At 39.4% G+C, this 14521-nt stretch overlaps 1 protein-coding gene across 12 annotated transcripts in view; it reads left to right on the top strand.

The window, feature by feature from the left end:
• The window catches only part of TNRC6B (trinucleotide repeat containing adaptor 6B), a 142481-nt gene that overhangs the window by 29881 nt on the left and 98079 nt on the right, over positions 1 to 14521 (top strand). For 4 of the 12 annotated variants that reach the window (XM_084809899.1, XM_084809903.1, XM_084809902.1 and 1 more), the window contains exon 1: positions 10437 to 10662. The exons of the other annotated variants lie outside the window; for them this stretch is intronic. In XM_084809899.1, the coding sequence (XP_084666025.1) occupies positions 10658 to 10662 (5 nt within the window). In that variant the 5' untranslated portion in view covers positions 10437 to 10657. Of the gene's footprint in view, positions 1 to 10436; positions 10663 to 14521 lie in introns of those variants that run through there. 12 annotated transcript variants of the gene reach the window in all.

A 14521-nucleotide genomic window follows, 5' to 3' on the forward strand; every position in this document is an offset into this window, starting at 1 on the left:
ATTTAGTGATATTTATATACTGATAAAAATGATACAATCCCTATGCAGTTTACATATAAATATTAAAATCACATTTGAAATACAACATTAAAAACACAACATTAAAACAATTCCAATTGCAATAAAAGCAATACAAGGAGCAGTAAGATGGAGCAGCATGATTAATTTTATTTCAATCCAGGGAAAGCCTGGATGAACAAGTGTATTTTCAGGAGGCGTTTGAAAGACGCCACATTTTCTGCCTTCCAAACTGCATAAGGGAGGGGTTTTGGAGGGATGGGCACCATTACTGTGAAGACCCACTGGTGAGGTATTGCATGGTGACATTCTGTTAATTTTGAAATGACCAGCAAGGCCTCCTCTGACGATCTTAAGGTTGCCTGGGTATGTATAAGGGGACGCGGTCTGCTAGGGATCCTGGTCTCAAGTGGTTTAGGGCTTTGTATGACAATAACATAACCTTATCCGTCACTCGGTAGCTAATAGGCATCCAGTGTAGTTCTTTTAACACAGATGCTTGTGAGCATACCTGGGTGTCCCAGTGAGCACTCTAGCTGCTGGATTCTCTACTAGCTGCAGCTTCTGAACCATGCACAAGGGCAGCCCCATGTCGCGCACATTGCAGCAGTCAATCGTGAGTTTACCAGTGCATGGATCACCATGGCTAGGCCATCACTATCTGGGAACCATGGGAACAAATGCTGAAAGAGTTGCACTGGTTACCAGTTGTTTTCCGGGCCAAATTCAAGGTGTTGGTTTTGACCTTTAAAACCCTATATGGTTCCGGCCCAGCCTATCTTAAAGAGCGCCTCCAGCAACACCAGACAGGCCGCTTAACAAGATCAGCCTCGGATGGCCTTCTCTCTAGAACAGCTAGACTGGTGGGGCCGAGGGAGAGGGCCTTTTCTGTGGTGGCCCCCACTCTGTGGAACTCCCTCCCTAGGGAACTCCGCCATGCCCCCTCTTTAATGAGCTTCCACCTTGCATTAAAAATGTGGTTGTTCAGGCAGGCATTTGGGGTGGGTTAGGGTATTTTAGAAAATGTTTTTATTGTAGAATTTTATTGTTTTAAACTGTTTTATTATATGCTGTATATCACCCAGAGTGGCTGGGTGACCAGCCAGATGAGCGATTAATAAATTTAATAAATAAATAAATAGGATTAACTCATAAATATAGCCAGACAGACTGGGGGTGAGAATCTTTACAAGCAGGTTCTTCTGTTTGGAGAACCAATCTTTCTACTTCCTATTACCTGAATATTACTGTGTTGGAAAAATGAGAACATGGTTATTATGGGGACCTGTACAGCTTTATTTTTTGGCAGTAGCATCCATGAATTTCATTCTTTCCCTACTGTATCAGTTTCCCAGAGACTTTACACACACTGACAAGATGGCCTAAACTTTCCAGTCTTCAAGATGGGAGGACCACAGTGCATATTTTCAGAAGTACAAAACGACCCATTTAATAAACAGCTGTCACAATATGAACATTGTATGTCTAATCATTGCCAATGTAACTTTATAGAAGGATACATTATTAACATTTGTATCCCATCTTCATGGAACACAGGGTGACACACATAGGTTTCCCCCATTTTATCCCAATAACAGCCTTGTGAGGCAGTTCACACTGGGAAGTAACTGGCCAGTGTTACTCAAGCTACTTCATGGCTCAAGAAGGTTTTAAACTCAGGTATTTCCAAGCTGCTGCTATGCCATAAATTTCAATATACCCATTTTCCTCACTGTTTCTCAGTAGGGGGAATAAAATGTGATGGTGGCATGAGACCAGCAAATTAAGTTTGTATTTGGTGTGTCTCATGCATGACAAATTCTGTTTCTTACCATTTAAATGCTAGGATATAGCAAGAGTGCAGAATACATGGGAGCAGCACCTGGAGGCCATAACTTTATTCTTAAAGAACAGTAATGTTGAAATAGCTGGTGAAAAGTGTTCCCAACTATTTATTCCTACTTCACACTTATACATACAAAGATGGGGTTAAACCTGTGTTATCTTTGCTGCAATCCTGTTAAGCTAGAAGAAAGTAACTCGTCAGAGGTCACACAGTGAGCCATGGTCTGAATGTGGAATCTGAACCCTGGTCTAAGTCCAATATTCTAACCGCTACACCACACCAGCTAGCTCTTTTGTTGTATAGTGAGTCTAAAATGCCTTGTATCAATCAGTAGTTCAGTTGAGCATTTTAAGGGAATATCCTCTTCTATAATAGTTGAGTATCTGTAAACTGATCTAATTAAAAAACAGACCCAGGACATTTTATGCTGCTTGGTTTTTGCAACCTAATTGTTACAAGAACTTCCTTGTATCAAAGGCACTGTTTTGGAAAAATGTATCTTCCAAACAATTCCATTTGCAACTCTACCTTTTCCTATACTTTCCAGTACCTTTTGTAAACGTGTTTGCTGCTACTTATGGAAATTGTTCAGGTGTTACAATCTTACTAGTTGAGAAGACCTATATGTTTTATAGGTCTTCTCAACTCTGTGGAACTCCCTCCCTAGGGAACTCCGCCATGCCCCCTCTTTAATGAGCTTTCGCCGTGCATTAAAAACGTGGTTGTTCAGGCAGGCATTTGGGATGGGTTAGGGTATTTTAGAAAATGTTTTTATTGTAGAATTTTATTGTTTTAAACTGTTTTATTATATGTTGTACATTGCGCAGAGTGGCTGGGTGACCAGCCAGATGGGCGATTAATAAATTTAATAAATAAAATAAATAAAAATATGGGTAGTAAAATAATTGGGGGTTAGTATTGATCTCCTATCCCTGATTTGCAAAGAAATCTGCCTTAAAAATTACTGTATTTCCATTATTATTTCTTTGGGGAACATTATTAGATTTGGCTACTTCTACTAATTAATTAAGAAACGTTTGGGGTCTTCGAAATTCAGGATTTTGTATGATAGGCCATAGTTCAGCCAGTGTGTAACTTATCTTTTTACTATATTCTGATTTTGCTGGGGTTATAGAAATTCTCTTTGACCTGGTTCACACAACACGCCATCATGGGTTCATTTATCCGTGGGGGCTGTCACATAATGGCGAGCATCTGCTGGCCCTAAAACAAGCCATGGGTTATTTGAGGGTTGTCTAACCAGACAGCCCCTGCTGCTTTGGTACACACAATATGGCAAGCCAGTTGCCTGACACAATGAAACAGCCCCAGTGGGTAAATTGACACATGGGTGGGCTGTCGTGTCATGTGAACCAGCCTATTGTCATTAAACTCTTCAGAATATTGCTGGGATTTACATGTAGTCTGAGGAACTCTAGAGCATTCATCACAAACTCAGGAGAAAGTACTAAAATGCACAAGTTAAAAATACTGTTACATTTATTAGATTCAAATCTGCTTGCTGTGGATTCTACTATATTTTTCAGTCTAAAGTTATGATGCTGAATGCACCTGTTTTTTAAAGGTTTCAGAGTGAACTGAATTCTGTGGGAATAGATGCCAGACTGCATAAGATGACTTGTGAAAACCTGCCATAGTTTATCTGTCTCTTACCTTCATAAAATAGACAGCCCCTTTAATTGCATGTTGAGACAGTGAAGACAGCACAGAGACTTGAATATATATGGCCAGCATTATTAATCTTTAACTGGTAGATTAGAACCCACACCTAAGTCGGTGACCAAAGTTAAATAGTACTAGCGATTGTGTTATGGTTTCTCTACTTTATCTCCTTCCCTCCCTCCTTCCTCTCAAAGAGAACATGAGCAAGGATGACAGACCTAGATAAAAAAATTAATCTTAAAGATAAAAGTATCTAATTATATCCCATGTTGGAAGATAGGTTTAAAGTTGGGTCATAGATCAGGAGAAGTTGAAGGCAACTGGATCTACATTTTAATCATTTCTGTATGGCTATTCTTTGTGCAAACTCTAGTTTTCACCCTAGTTTTATCTTCTGTTATGTAAATTAGGCTGAGATGAAGGCTGAATGGATGTTACTTTGCCTCTTCTAGGAAAAAAATAACCAGTTTTGGAGTGATCTTGTATCCAGATAACAATGGGATTTCCTGCTTTGGGTGTTTAGGTCTACATTTGATGAGGGAGCAAGCATATGAGCCTAAGATCAGCTCCTTGTTTCATTGCATGAGTGTGGAGAGTAACATCTAAACAGCACCCTGATAAGTTGCTCAAAACTGAATCAGCAATACAGTACTAAATGTGTGTCTTGTTTAAAAAATGGCATAGTTACAATTACATCTCATCACAAAAATGCTACACTGACACTTACAGTCTCATAAAAATGAAGTTACCAAACATGGGTATTCATTTCAGTTTGTCATCTCTTGAAAATGACTCTGTCCAGCCTAACTACCAGGCCATGCTTCTTGAAACATCAGGCCTTTTTCTCACTTAAGTCGCATGTGCAAAGACACAGGCTGTATAGGATTGTTCTGTGCTTATGTGATGGCGGAGCTGATCCAAGCAAGGCAAAGGAGTTAAGATAGATTATATTTGAAATGATGGTCAGAGGGAGAGTAAAATAGAACAGTGGAGTGGATTGGAAAGAAAAGGTGCTATTGTGTCTCTGTGTGTGATCTAGTTCTTCCCATTCCTAATGTACTGCTGCTGCATCTGCACTTGACACAGGTAATGAGTATTATGTACTATTTGCTAAACTAATAAACATTGAGCTAACTAAAAAATCACACAAGTATAGCCTCCTTGATGTTGTAAAATGCTGTGCTGAGTTGTCAATTAACATGTTTTATTGATCAGAATTAGGGGTAGGCAATGTGGTGCCTTTTAGATATGTGGACTACAACTCCCATTGGCCCCAGCCAGCACAGCAAATGGCCAGGGAGCATGGGAGTTGTAGTCTAAAACGTCTGGAGAGTACCAGGTTACTTATCTCTGGTTTTAAGAAATATGTGGAGAACTATCAGTGGCAACGTTGGTTTAAATAAATGACTTAAATCACAGTTTTCTTTTGGTGATTTAAATCAGAATTTAGGTCAGTGTTTCAAATTGCCTTGATTTAAATCCACCCTGTGCCTGGACAACTTCATATAGATTGATACAAGTGGTTATTCACCCTGCCTCAGTGGAGGGAGAAGAAACTTAACATAAACAGCAAATATTGTCAGGTGGACCATCAGTCACCTTTCTTATACTTCATTATCAACAATACAGTGTTCCCCAGTGACCTGATTGATAACTGCCATACCATACTGTGTTTGCAAGTAATTCATCCCTGCTCAAATTACTGGTTATTTAGAATGTTAATTCACCTGTGATTAGCCGATACAAACCAAAACAAATCTCTAGGCTTGTAGCTGCATATTATACCAATTAATGCAACCTATCAGTATGTTGCTTTTCACATGTACTTCTATATACTAACATGTTTGGTATTCAAGACATGTGATACATATACATACTGAAGGGAGCTCTTAATTGGCCAATGGCTCTGTGCAGTATGTATCTTTAGGAAGACTTATGTGTGTTCCTGATACAATGGGTGAAGCAGGCCAGAGACATGTGCCAGTCTGGCTAGAACTTCCTAAGGAAGGTGAGTAGGGCTAGTAAAAGTTTTGCCAGCACTCAACTGAGGGCACAGTTTTCCACCCAGATGGACATTATTAATACTGCTGACACAGTCTGTGTCATTAATGATGCACACTTTGGTTGTATCAGCTCAGTGACTATGAGGAATGAAAAGTGTGTGTATGTTTAAATTTCTGCAATACTAGCTTTAAAGAAATAAATACAAACACTTTACTTTATATGAAGAGGTCTGTTGAAGTCCAAGCTTCCAGCCCCTGGAGCCACTAACCATTTATTATGGTCACCTATTGTGCATTCTTAGATCCTGCACAAATTTTCTTTCCCATTTCAGTATTTTGATAAAGTTGAGAGCCAAATTCCGAAAGGCCTTTTAGGCAGGTGCTGCAGGATGACTTAGCACCAGCTCAAATATGCAAATTAATAAAACATCCTACTTTTGGTGTTTACACTTCAGTAAACTTTTGTGTACAGCTTGTTGCTCTATTTGACTCATAATTTAGAAAAACTAGTGGGCCAAATGCAACATTATCTGAGTGGAGTTAACGTTGCACAGTAGGGTTTCCCTTCTCCTTTCCTGCATGCCCCTCCAATCTGCTCCAAAGGATCCCCCAACCCTCCAAAGCAGATTTGGGGGGCGCAGGGGTGGCTGCAGATGAGCAGGGGAATTCAGTCCACCAGTGATGTCTGTTTTGCTAGTCAGGACACCTTTGGATACAACCTGATGAGTTTGCTTTTTATAGTCACCACAGATCTCACACACCAGGCTTCATGTCCCCTGGTATCTGAATTTGTATTAGTGTTTACAAGAGCAGCAAGAATCCTAGTTATGAAAGTCTTTGTGTAGAGATTCCCAAAGTGGTGGCTAGTGTAGGGAGCAGAGCATATGTAGATACTTGGATTTGTAAGTTTAAAACCTGTAGATTGTTATCTGTTCGCTTCTGGGCCCAATTTAAAGTGCTGATATTGACCTTCAAATCCCTAAACTAGTTTGGGACCAGGTTACAGGTTAGTTTTTGTGAACCGCCCAGAGAGCTTCAGCTATTGGGCGGTATAGAAATGAAATAAATAAATAAATACATGAAGGACCACCCATATGAATTTAAGATAGGCCTGTAAGCAGGGCTCTATGTCCAATCAGTAATGTCAGTCCAGTTGGCAGGCACAAAAACAGGGCTTTTTCAGCAGTGGCTGTGTATTTATGGAACTCTCTTTCAAGGTAGGTTCATTTGGCTCCTTTCCTGTTTTACTTTTAAGATGGCTTTATATTCCTTCTTATTTCTGTCTGTTTTTGTCTAAGATGATGGGCTGGATTTTTAACTCTATTCCTCTTCTTTAAATTATAATATTGTGGGGGAGTTGACTGGATTAGGAGTTGTGTTATGCAGCTGTTTTTTATTTAAGACATTCCCAGCTATTGGTTTAAATGATCTTGTGACAATAATTGTAAGTTACTTTGGGAAAACATTTGTTTTGAAAGGTGGCATATACATTCTTAAATATATTTCTGTGAAATATTGGCTTCGGATAAGCCAATTGGTCTTAAAGGTACTACAATACTTTAAAAAAAATCAGAATATCCATAAATTGAATTTTGTCTGTTTAAGACACACCTATTGGTCCTCAAATTTATTGCTAGTTTGATTTTCTGCCAAAACTCATTGCCAGTAGCTTAATTTGGCTGTGAAGTTCCTTTGGCTCATCTCTGATTTTGATCAGCAGAATACTGATGCCAGTTAGACTTTCTAAAAGGAACAGTACATAAAGCACAAATTGAGGTTAGTGCTTTGCAGAACTAGTTTCATTGCAGAGCTGCTGTTTTCTGGAAGCAAACATTGTGGAACTATGACTTCAGAAGAAATTCTATTATGGGTGTTGCCGTTCTAATAGCTGGTCTCTCTTCCCCCTTTGTAGCATTGTGTGTGAGCAATCAACAATGTGTTTTATATAAATGGTGATACAAAGAGTTACATTTTAAAGGTCTGCATACTTTACTGTTTACTCATAAGTAGCAAGTTTGGCCTACACAGCTACACCCCAAGCCAAAATCCATGGAAACTGGCTCATAGAGGAGCATACTGTGTTTATATGCTGCCCACACCAACCAATAACCAATCATTTGCTTGCCTCCAGTAGCTATAAAAACTTTAATGCTTACATTTTTGCTGTTTTCTTTTTTCTTTCTTTTTGAAGCGGGGGAGTAGAGCCATTCTCACAGTGGAGATAAGCTAATTGCCAATTATGCTTTAATTTCAGCCCCTTCCTTTAGTAGTGCCCATACTTTGAAGCTCCCTGCCTAGGGAGAATTACTAGGTTTAGTCTGCATAGTGTTAGATGACAAATCTGTTTTTGAAAGGTTTTCTTGGAAGATTTCTAAGATGCATTGTTGCTTTTAATGATGCCTGCATTTGTTCATTTTGTAAGTTGCTTTGGGTGCATAGTAAAAACAAATGGAAAAATAAATGTATAAATAAACTTAATATATAGGGATGATTGTCCTACCTGGTTCTCTCAGGTCGGACTATTAAGAAGGTGCGTGTATTGTTCCCAATGCATTCTTGTTTGTCTGAGATTGGAGGAACTATTGTGTGAAAAGTGAAGTAGTTCTTCTTGAAATGGAAATGATGTAGTGAAGGACAACCCCATGGCAATGCCATTCTTGGTTTTCTCTGCTGTGCTTGATACCATATCTACCGCTTACAATGCAAGTTCTGATGGTTTTGCTGTGCAGTGCCCTTTCTTTGTATGTACATATTTGGAATCTCCCTAGTGTCCATGCTGTCTATCCCAATAGGTGGTTGTGAGTGGCAAGACCCCCCTTCTTAGCCTACCTGGGTTTAGACTTTCACATACATCTTGGCTGGGCAAAGAGCTAGATTATTGTGGTATTTGACACTCAGGGGAAGGATTTTTGTACATAAAATCTATTTTATAGCCTGCTCCACAAAGATGAAAAATGTCTGCAACATTACCACTCTGGCCATTGTGGGGTATCTCACTGCAACAGATCCATAGTACATTAGAGGCTCTAGGCTGATAAAATATGCTGTATGTTGCATTACCTTTCAAAACAATTGAAAGTTCAGCTGGCCCAAACTCAAGTCTACCTGTTCACTGGAATTCGTTGATAGAAATGCATTGTTCTACTCTAGTTGTCTCAATTCATGGTGCTGGCTTTGATCCATAAAGACATAAACACCTTGGGTGCAAAGTATCATCCCTGCGTCTTTTTCTGTGGCCCATTACAAGTTAATTTTAGGATATTGGGCTGATTTTTAATAAAAGTAACAAACACTTCCCCTTTTTTCCCCTGAAGAAAAATTTTTGGTGAACTGGAAAGTTTGCCCATGTTTTGCTTCATTGGTCCTAATGTTGTATTTGCATTCTTCTCTAATGGACCATCAGAGACCAGCCAACTACTTTTATTTCAGATTGTGCTCAGTGAGATTAAGCAACACCTCATGGACTGCTTTGGATCTTCAAGCAGATCCCTGAAAGGATTAACAGTCTGGCATTGACTTACAGGAAACGTGCAAGTTCATCAATGAAAAGATCAGTAATAGCAGACAGACTTTCCTGCAAAAGTTTGCCTACCATTTCTAATCCAAAGCAGGGCAAGAGAAGCATGGAGGGGATTGTCTCCTCCGCGCTTCTCCTGCCCTGCTTTTTTGGCTAGACGGCCAATTGCAGCTGTCTAGCTGCGCAGGGAAGGAAGCTGCTGGATGTGCTGTACAGGCAGTTACACTCTCCCCGCCCTGGAATGCTCCCCAGCCATGCCCTTTTCCAGCCATTCCATGCTCCTCTTGTGAGTGCAAAGGATGGGGCTGTTCTGTGCTGCCTTGGAGGCAGCACGGAAATGGGGGGAGGTCAGTTCCCAGAAAACACCGTATCCTGTAGCTGTCTAGCCACTGTCTAGTGGCCATAGGATTGCTCCCTAAACAAATGGGCTTGGTAAAATAAATTGGGCTCCATTAGTAAGCAAAGTGTTTAAGCCAATTTTGTATGTGCAACACTATTGTGTGCATTAATATTCAAATATTACTGAATATGCTAAATTAAAAGGACTAGGAATATTAATATAACAATCCATTTTGTAGAACTACCTGGAGCAATTGTTACATATTGTGGTTTCTGTGGCTTGTATCACAGTACCATAGGGGAATAGATTCCTTTAATCAGAGGAATCTGAATGCTGAAGAGTGTTAAAACGTTTGTAATTGTAACTGCCAATGCACACTCTTTTTAAAAAGCTGAATTTTTTTATTCCGAGTCATTAACTATCGAAAATCAAAGTTTTACCTTTGAATAGCTGGCAGAAGTAAGGGTGTATAAATTATAACAGTTACAAGGTTACTCTAGGTTGCATGCTCACATTACCAGTTAACTATATTCTGTGGATTTAACGATGTATTTTGTTTTAAACTGGGACAACTAAACATGATTGTGCTTTGTCCCTCCAGCTTGGTGTATCCTAAATTTCCCTTCAACTTCGATTCCTTTTACTAGCGTTAGTAGGGAAGTATTTTCCCATTAAAACAATCACCAACTTAATAATTTATCTCTTTGCGAAATGGAGTATTAAAGTGATGACTTAGTTTTAATGCAAAAATAAAAACCTAGCTGGTTTAAATCCAAGGGGAAAAATAACTTCAACCTATTGCTAGATTTTTGTTAAAAAGTAGAATACTGTTGTGTATATACAGACCAAAGTAGTAGAAAGCGTACGCTGCTATAACTTGTAGAAATGAGTGAATAAAAGAGCTTCTTTGGCTTAAAGAGCTGCGTTCCCTTTAAGATTATACCTTTCCAACCCCTTTCCTGATTGACAGCGTACCCGAGTCACATGACTTGCCTCTGTTTGAAGGTCACAGAAAGCTGCTTCCTTTATAGAGACAGAGGGGGAGAGCGAGCGGGAGAGCGCGCGCGCGCGAGAGCGGGGGAGAGAGGGAGAGACTGAGTTCAAGCCAAAATGGCCGACGGAGTCTGCGCTGGCCTTTGAACATTTACAATTGAGAAAATAGAAATACAGCAAAATCGTTTTGAGATCCCTTCGCTTCCATTTTTACCTTGTATGCCTCAACTTGCTGGATTTAAGCACTGTTGCACTTTATGAGGTTAGTAGTTTTATATCTGCTTTTGTGTAGCATACAGAATTTTGTGTATGCGTTTAGTTTGACCGTTTCGTGTTACATTGCACCACAACGTTTGCCTCGCATAAGCATTTGTGATAATTTTATCCTGAATCAAATCCAGTTGACAGGTTTTTGGGGAAATCAGTAAAAAATATGTGGCATATTTTGGGAGGATTTTAATGCGTTTTAAATTTGTTTTGCATTCTAGCCTAAAGTGCTTCACTGTATCAAATCTTTTCTTTTCGTAAGGCACTCTTTCCAATCTCTCTCACTCTTAGACACACGCACTCCTGAGGTTTTTAAATCTGCTGCAAAAATTAGCATATATTAAATGGGCTTGCATTCTTTCTTGTTGCTAGGATTGGCCAAAGGAGGGGGAGGTACATATTTTTATAATAAACCTATACCTCTAGAGATCCACGGGGCTAAAATAATGCAGCACTGCACCGTTTAAAGATGGCTTTAGAATCAGTATTGAAGCAGTTTGGGATTTTGGAAGGTACCTATAGTTCAAAATTTACCATGCAGGATGTATACTGCGCATTCCGTGGTGTGCGGGTGCTCACCCCTGCCACTACTTCCCTTCCCCCCCTTTCCCTTGTAGCCGGTGCATTTTGGATTGCAGTTGGAACCAAATGGTCGTGCTCTGTAAACATGGCATGTAGTTTGAAAGAGGCAGTCTTGTTAGTTCCAGTTAAGAAATGATATCCTGCTGTAGCCGTTTTCTTTAGCAGCTTTCCCCATCTTACTCTGCAAGTTTAAAATCTGGCTATATTGGCACCATTATTTAAAAAAATAATGAGATGTGAAATAAATACTTACTTTACATGTTGAATACATTGTGCTGTTGCAAGTGAATATTCATGTGAGTTGGATAAAGATGGTATCCTATGGATTTAAAATGCTTTTCCATTTAAGACTTGTGTTTCACATCTCTCTCCAAAAGAAGCAGAACAGCAGTGAGAGATCATTGTAAATCTTGCTTTCTATGGGCAAGCCCTTCCCCCTGCATTGTGAGAATGTGATGTAATGCCTCTGTGGGGTAGAGTTGAATAGGATAAGGCACATTTTGATATGTATTTTCTCCCTCTTTCTGAAAGGCCTTGTGTTTGGTTTGTGTTGTGATTCTTTTTATAGAGAAGAGATGGAGCTAGTCGTAGTTTTTATACTGAAATTGATAAATTAGCAGAATATTTCTTTTGGATTATAGACTTTACAGTAGCTCACTGTCTTGGTACTATTCTTCAATCCTTTTATGTTTCTTATAGCACAGATCAAGCAAAACTTAAACCATCTCACCAGATATTTAGCCAGTTGCACAACTTGATAGCACAATTACCAGATTTTTAAAAAATTGACTGTTGAATTGGATTATGTATTACTGAGGAAATAATACTTATTTTTGTTGAGTTTGAGTCATATTAAGAGTGGCTTTATTCTTATAGAAGTGGGTGACCTACTTAAGACAAAGTAACCTTGGCTCAATTTTGAAGGGTTAACAGATTAAGTATGTATTGCAGCTTGTGTGCTTCTGCATATATCATATAATTTTGCCTCACAAGATCTGATGATGGGCATGGAATTAATGGTTTAAAGAAACAGTAATAGTTTTGGAAGTTCAGCAAAGGTAGTGAGTACTGTCTTGACTTGAGCCATGCAGGCCATCCGGTAGATTTGATTGATATATACTATTTCTTGGGTGAAGGCTGCAGAACCTTAAGGCCAGGGTGGTTGATTAAATCACCCCCAAAAAACTGAGTACCATTTTGAAATCCATATTTTTAAACAAGCATGAGTACTAGCTTGTTGCTATGATAATTCAAACAGATTGGTTTGCAACTAAACAACCTTTATACAACCTATGAGCATAATTCAAGTTTCTGGTTATGCAGCCCACATGCACAATGATATCTTAAGAGATGAGGATCCATTTCTCTGTGGCTCTCTCTACAAATGTAAGGATACTAAGCAAGGCCACTCACTCCAATACTAAAGAGGCAATCCTGTGAATATCTTGTTCAGTGGGGGTTACTTCCAACGCGGACATAAGAGTAGCCTGGACATCTGTGGTTCTGGACAACATTCCACAAGGAAGGGCTGACTGTTATTGGACAATCTGTTCATGAAATAGATGGAAAGTAAATATACATCATACGTGGTTAATAGTACCAAATTTTCATATTGTATTTATATATATATATATATATATATATATATATATATATATAAAACATCAGATAGGGACGGGGCATAAATTAGAAATACATCTTTTGTATTTTCTCTGCTCTGCAACATAGCTCTGCTGGCTCAGTCCAAGGGTCCAATCATCCAGTATCCTGGGAAGTCAAAAAGGGCAGCATAAAAGTAATAGCCCTCTCCTGCGGTTGACCTGTAAGAAGTGGTATTCTGTGACATACTGCCTCTGAACATGGAGATTCTATATAGCAACTACAGCTAATAAGAAGTGGGTGACCTATCCTTCATAAATTTGTCTAATCCCCCTTTAAAGTCATCTAACCTAATGACCATCGCATCTTGTGGGAGTTAGTTATGGAAACTGAGGTATTTATTTAAACTTCTATCCTGCCTTTCTCTGAAAAACAGCAGTTAGGTATGAAGTACTTGTCAGTACTGACTTTACTGCCAATCAATTTCATTGGGTGATCAGAACTTCTGGTATTACAGGAGAGGGAGGAGGAATTGTTCTCACCATAATTCCCTGGTCATCATTTTTTAAATCGAAAACACCTGAAATGCTCTGAGCTTTTCTCATAGGGGAGGCACTGCAAATGTTTGATCATTTTGGTTGCCCTTCTCTGCGCCTCTTAGAATTCATCCACCCAATTGCCTTTTCTTCATCACCTATATGGGTTTAGTAGATGATCCTGGTGCAGTGCAGACTGATATCTTCTGGATTCTAGCACTTGCTAATCTGTGGGCCTCGTAGGAAGCCCAGTATAAATAAATGCATAACTTCCTTTCAGTTGGGCATTTTCTCCTTACAGTTCTTTTTTTAACATGGAAAAGTTGTTCAATTCTATTTGATAGATGGTCATAATTCCATTTTAATGTGATCTGGATCAGTTGTAAAAATCTTGATCTAATAAAACTATGGTTTATCATACTGAGGACAAATTTTGTTGCCCTGCACTTTTCATTCCTCTCCCTTATGTACTGTAATGAGAGACTTCTGAGGTTTGTTTAATCTATAATTTCCTGTTAACATGGGAACTGGGAAAGTGCAGTTCAGTAATCTTGGATTACAAACCAGAATCTGGTTTGAGAGACAGGTTTGCAAACTACAGTTTCCTGATTCATATGTAACAGAATACTGTCAGAGAATCAGAGAATAGTAGGTTTGGAAGGGGCCTATAAGACGATTAAGTCCAACCCCCTGCTCAGTGCAGCAATCCAAGACAAAGCATCCCTGACAGATGGCTGTCCAGCTTCATCTTGAATGCCTCCAGTGTGGGAGAGCCCACTACCTTCCTAGGTAATTGGTTCCATTGTCGTATTCAGGAAGTCAGGAAGTTTCTCCTGATGTTCAACAGAATCTGGCTTCCCGTAACTTAAGCCCCTTATTCCGTGTCCTGCACTCTGGCATGATCAAGAAGAGAGCCTGGCCTTCCTCTCTGTGACAACCTTTCAAGTACTTGAAGAGTGCTATTGTATCTCTCCTCAGTCTTCTCTTCTCAAGGCTAAACATGCCCAGTTCTGTCAGCCTCTCCTCATAGGGCTTTGTTTCCAGTCCCCTGATCATCTTTGTTGCCATCCTCTGAACCTTTTCCAGCTTGTCTGCATCCTTCTTAAAGTGTAGTGCCCAGAACTGGACACAGTACTC

The sequence above is a fragment of the Heloderma suspectum genome, chromosome 7, assembly GCF_057233095.1.
Source record: "Heloderma suspectum isolate Gila_16-S chromosome 7, 16-S_ref, whole genome shotgun sequence".
Classification (NCBI taxonomy): domain Eukaryota; kingdom Metazoa; phylum Chordata; class Lepidosauria; order Squamata; family Helodermatidae; genus Heloderma; species Heloderma suspectum.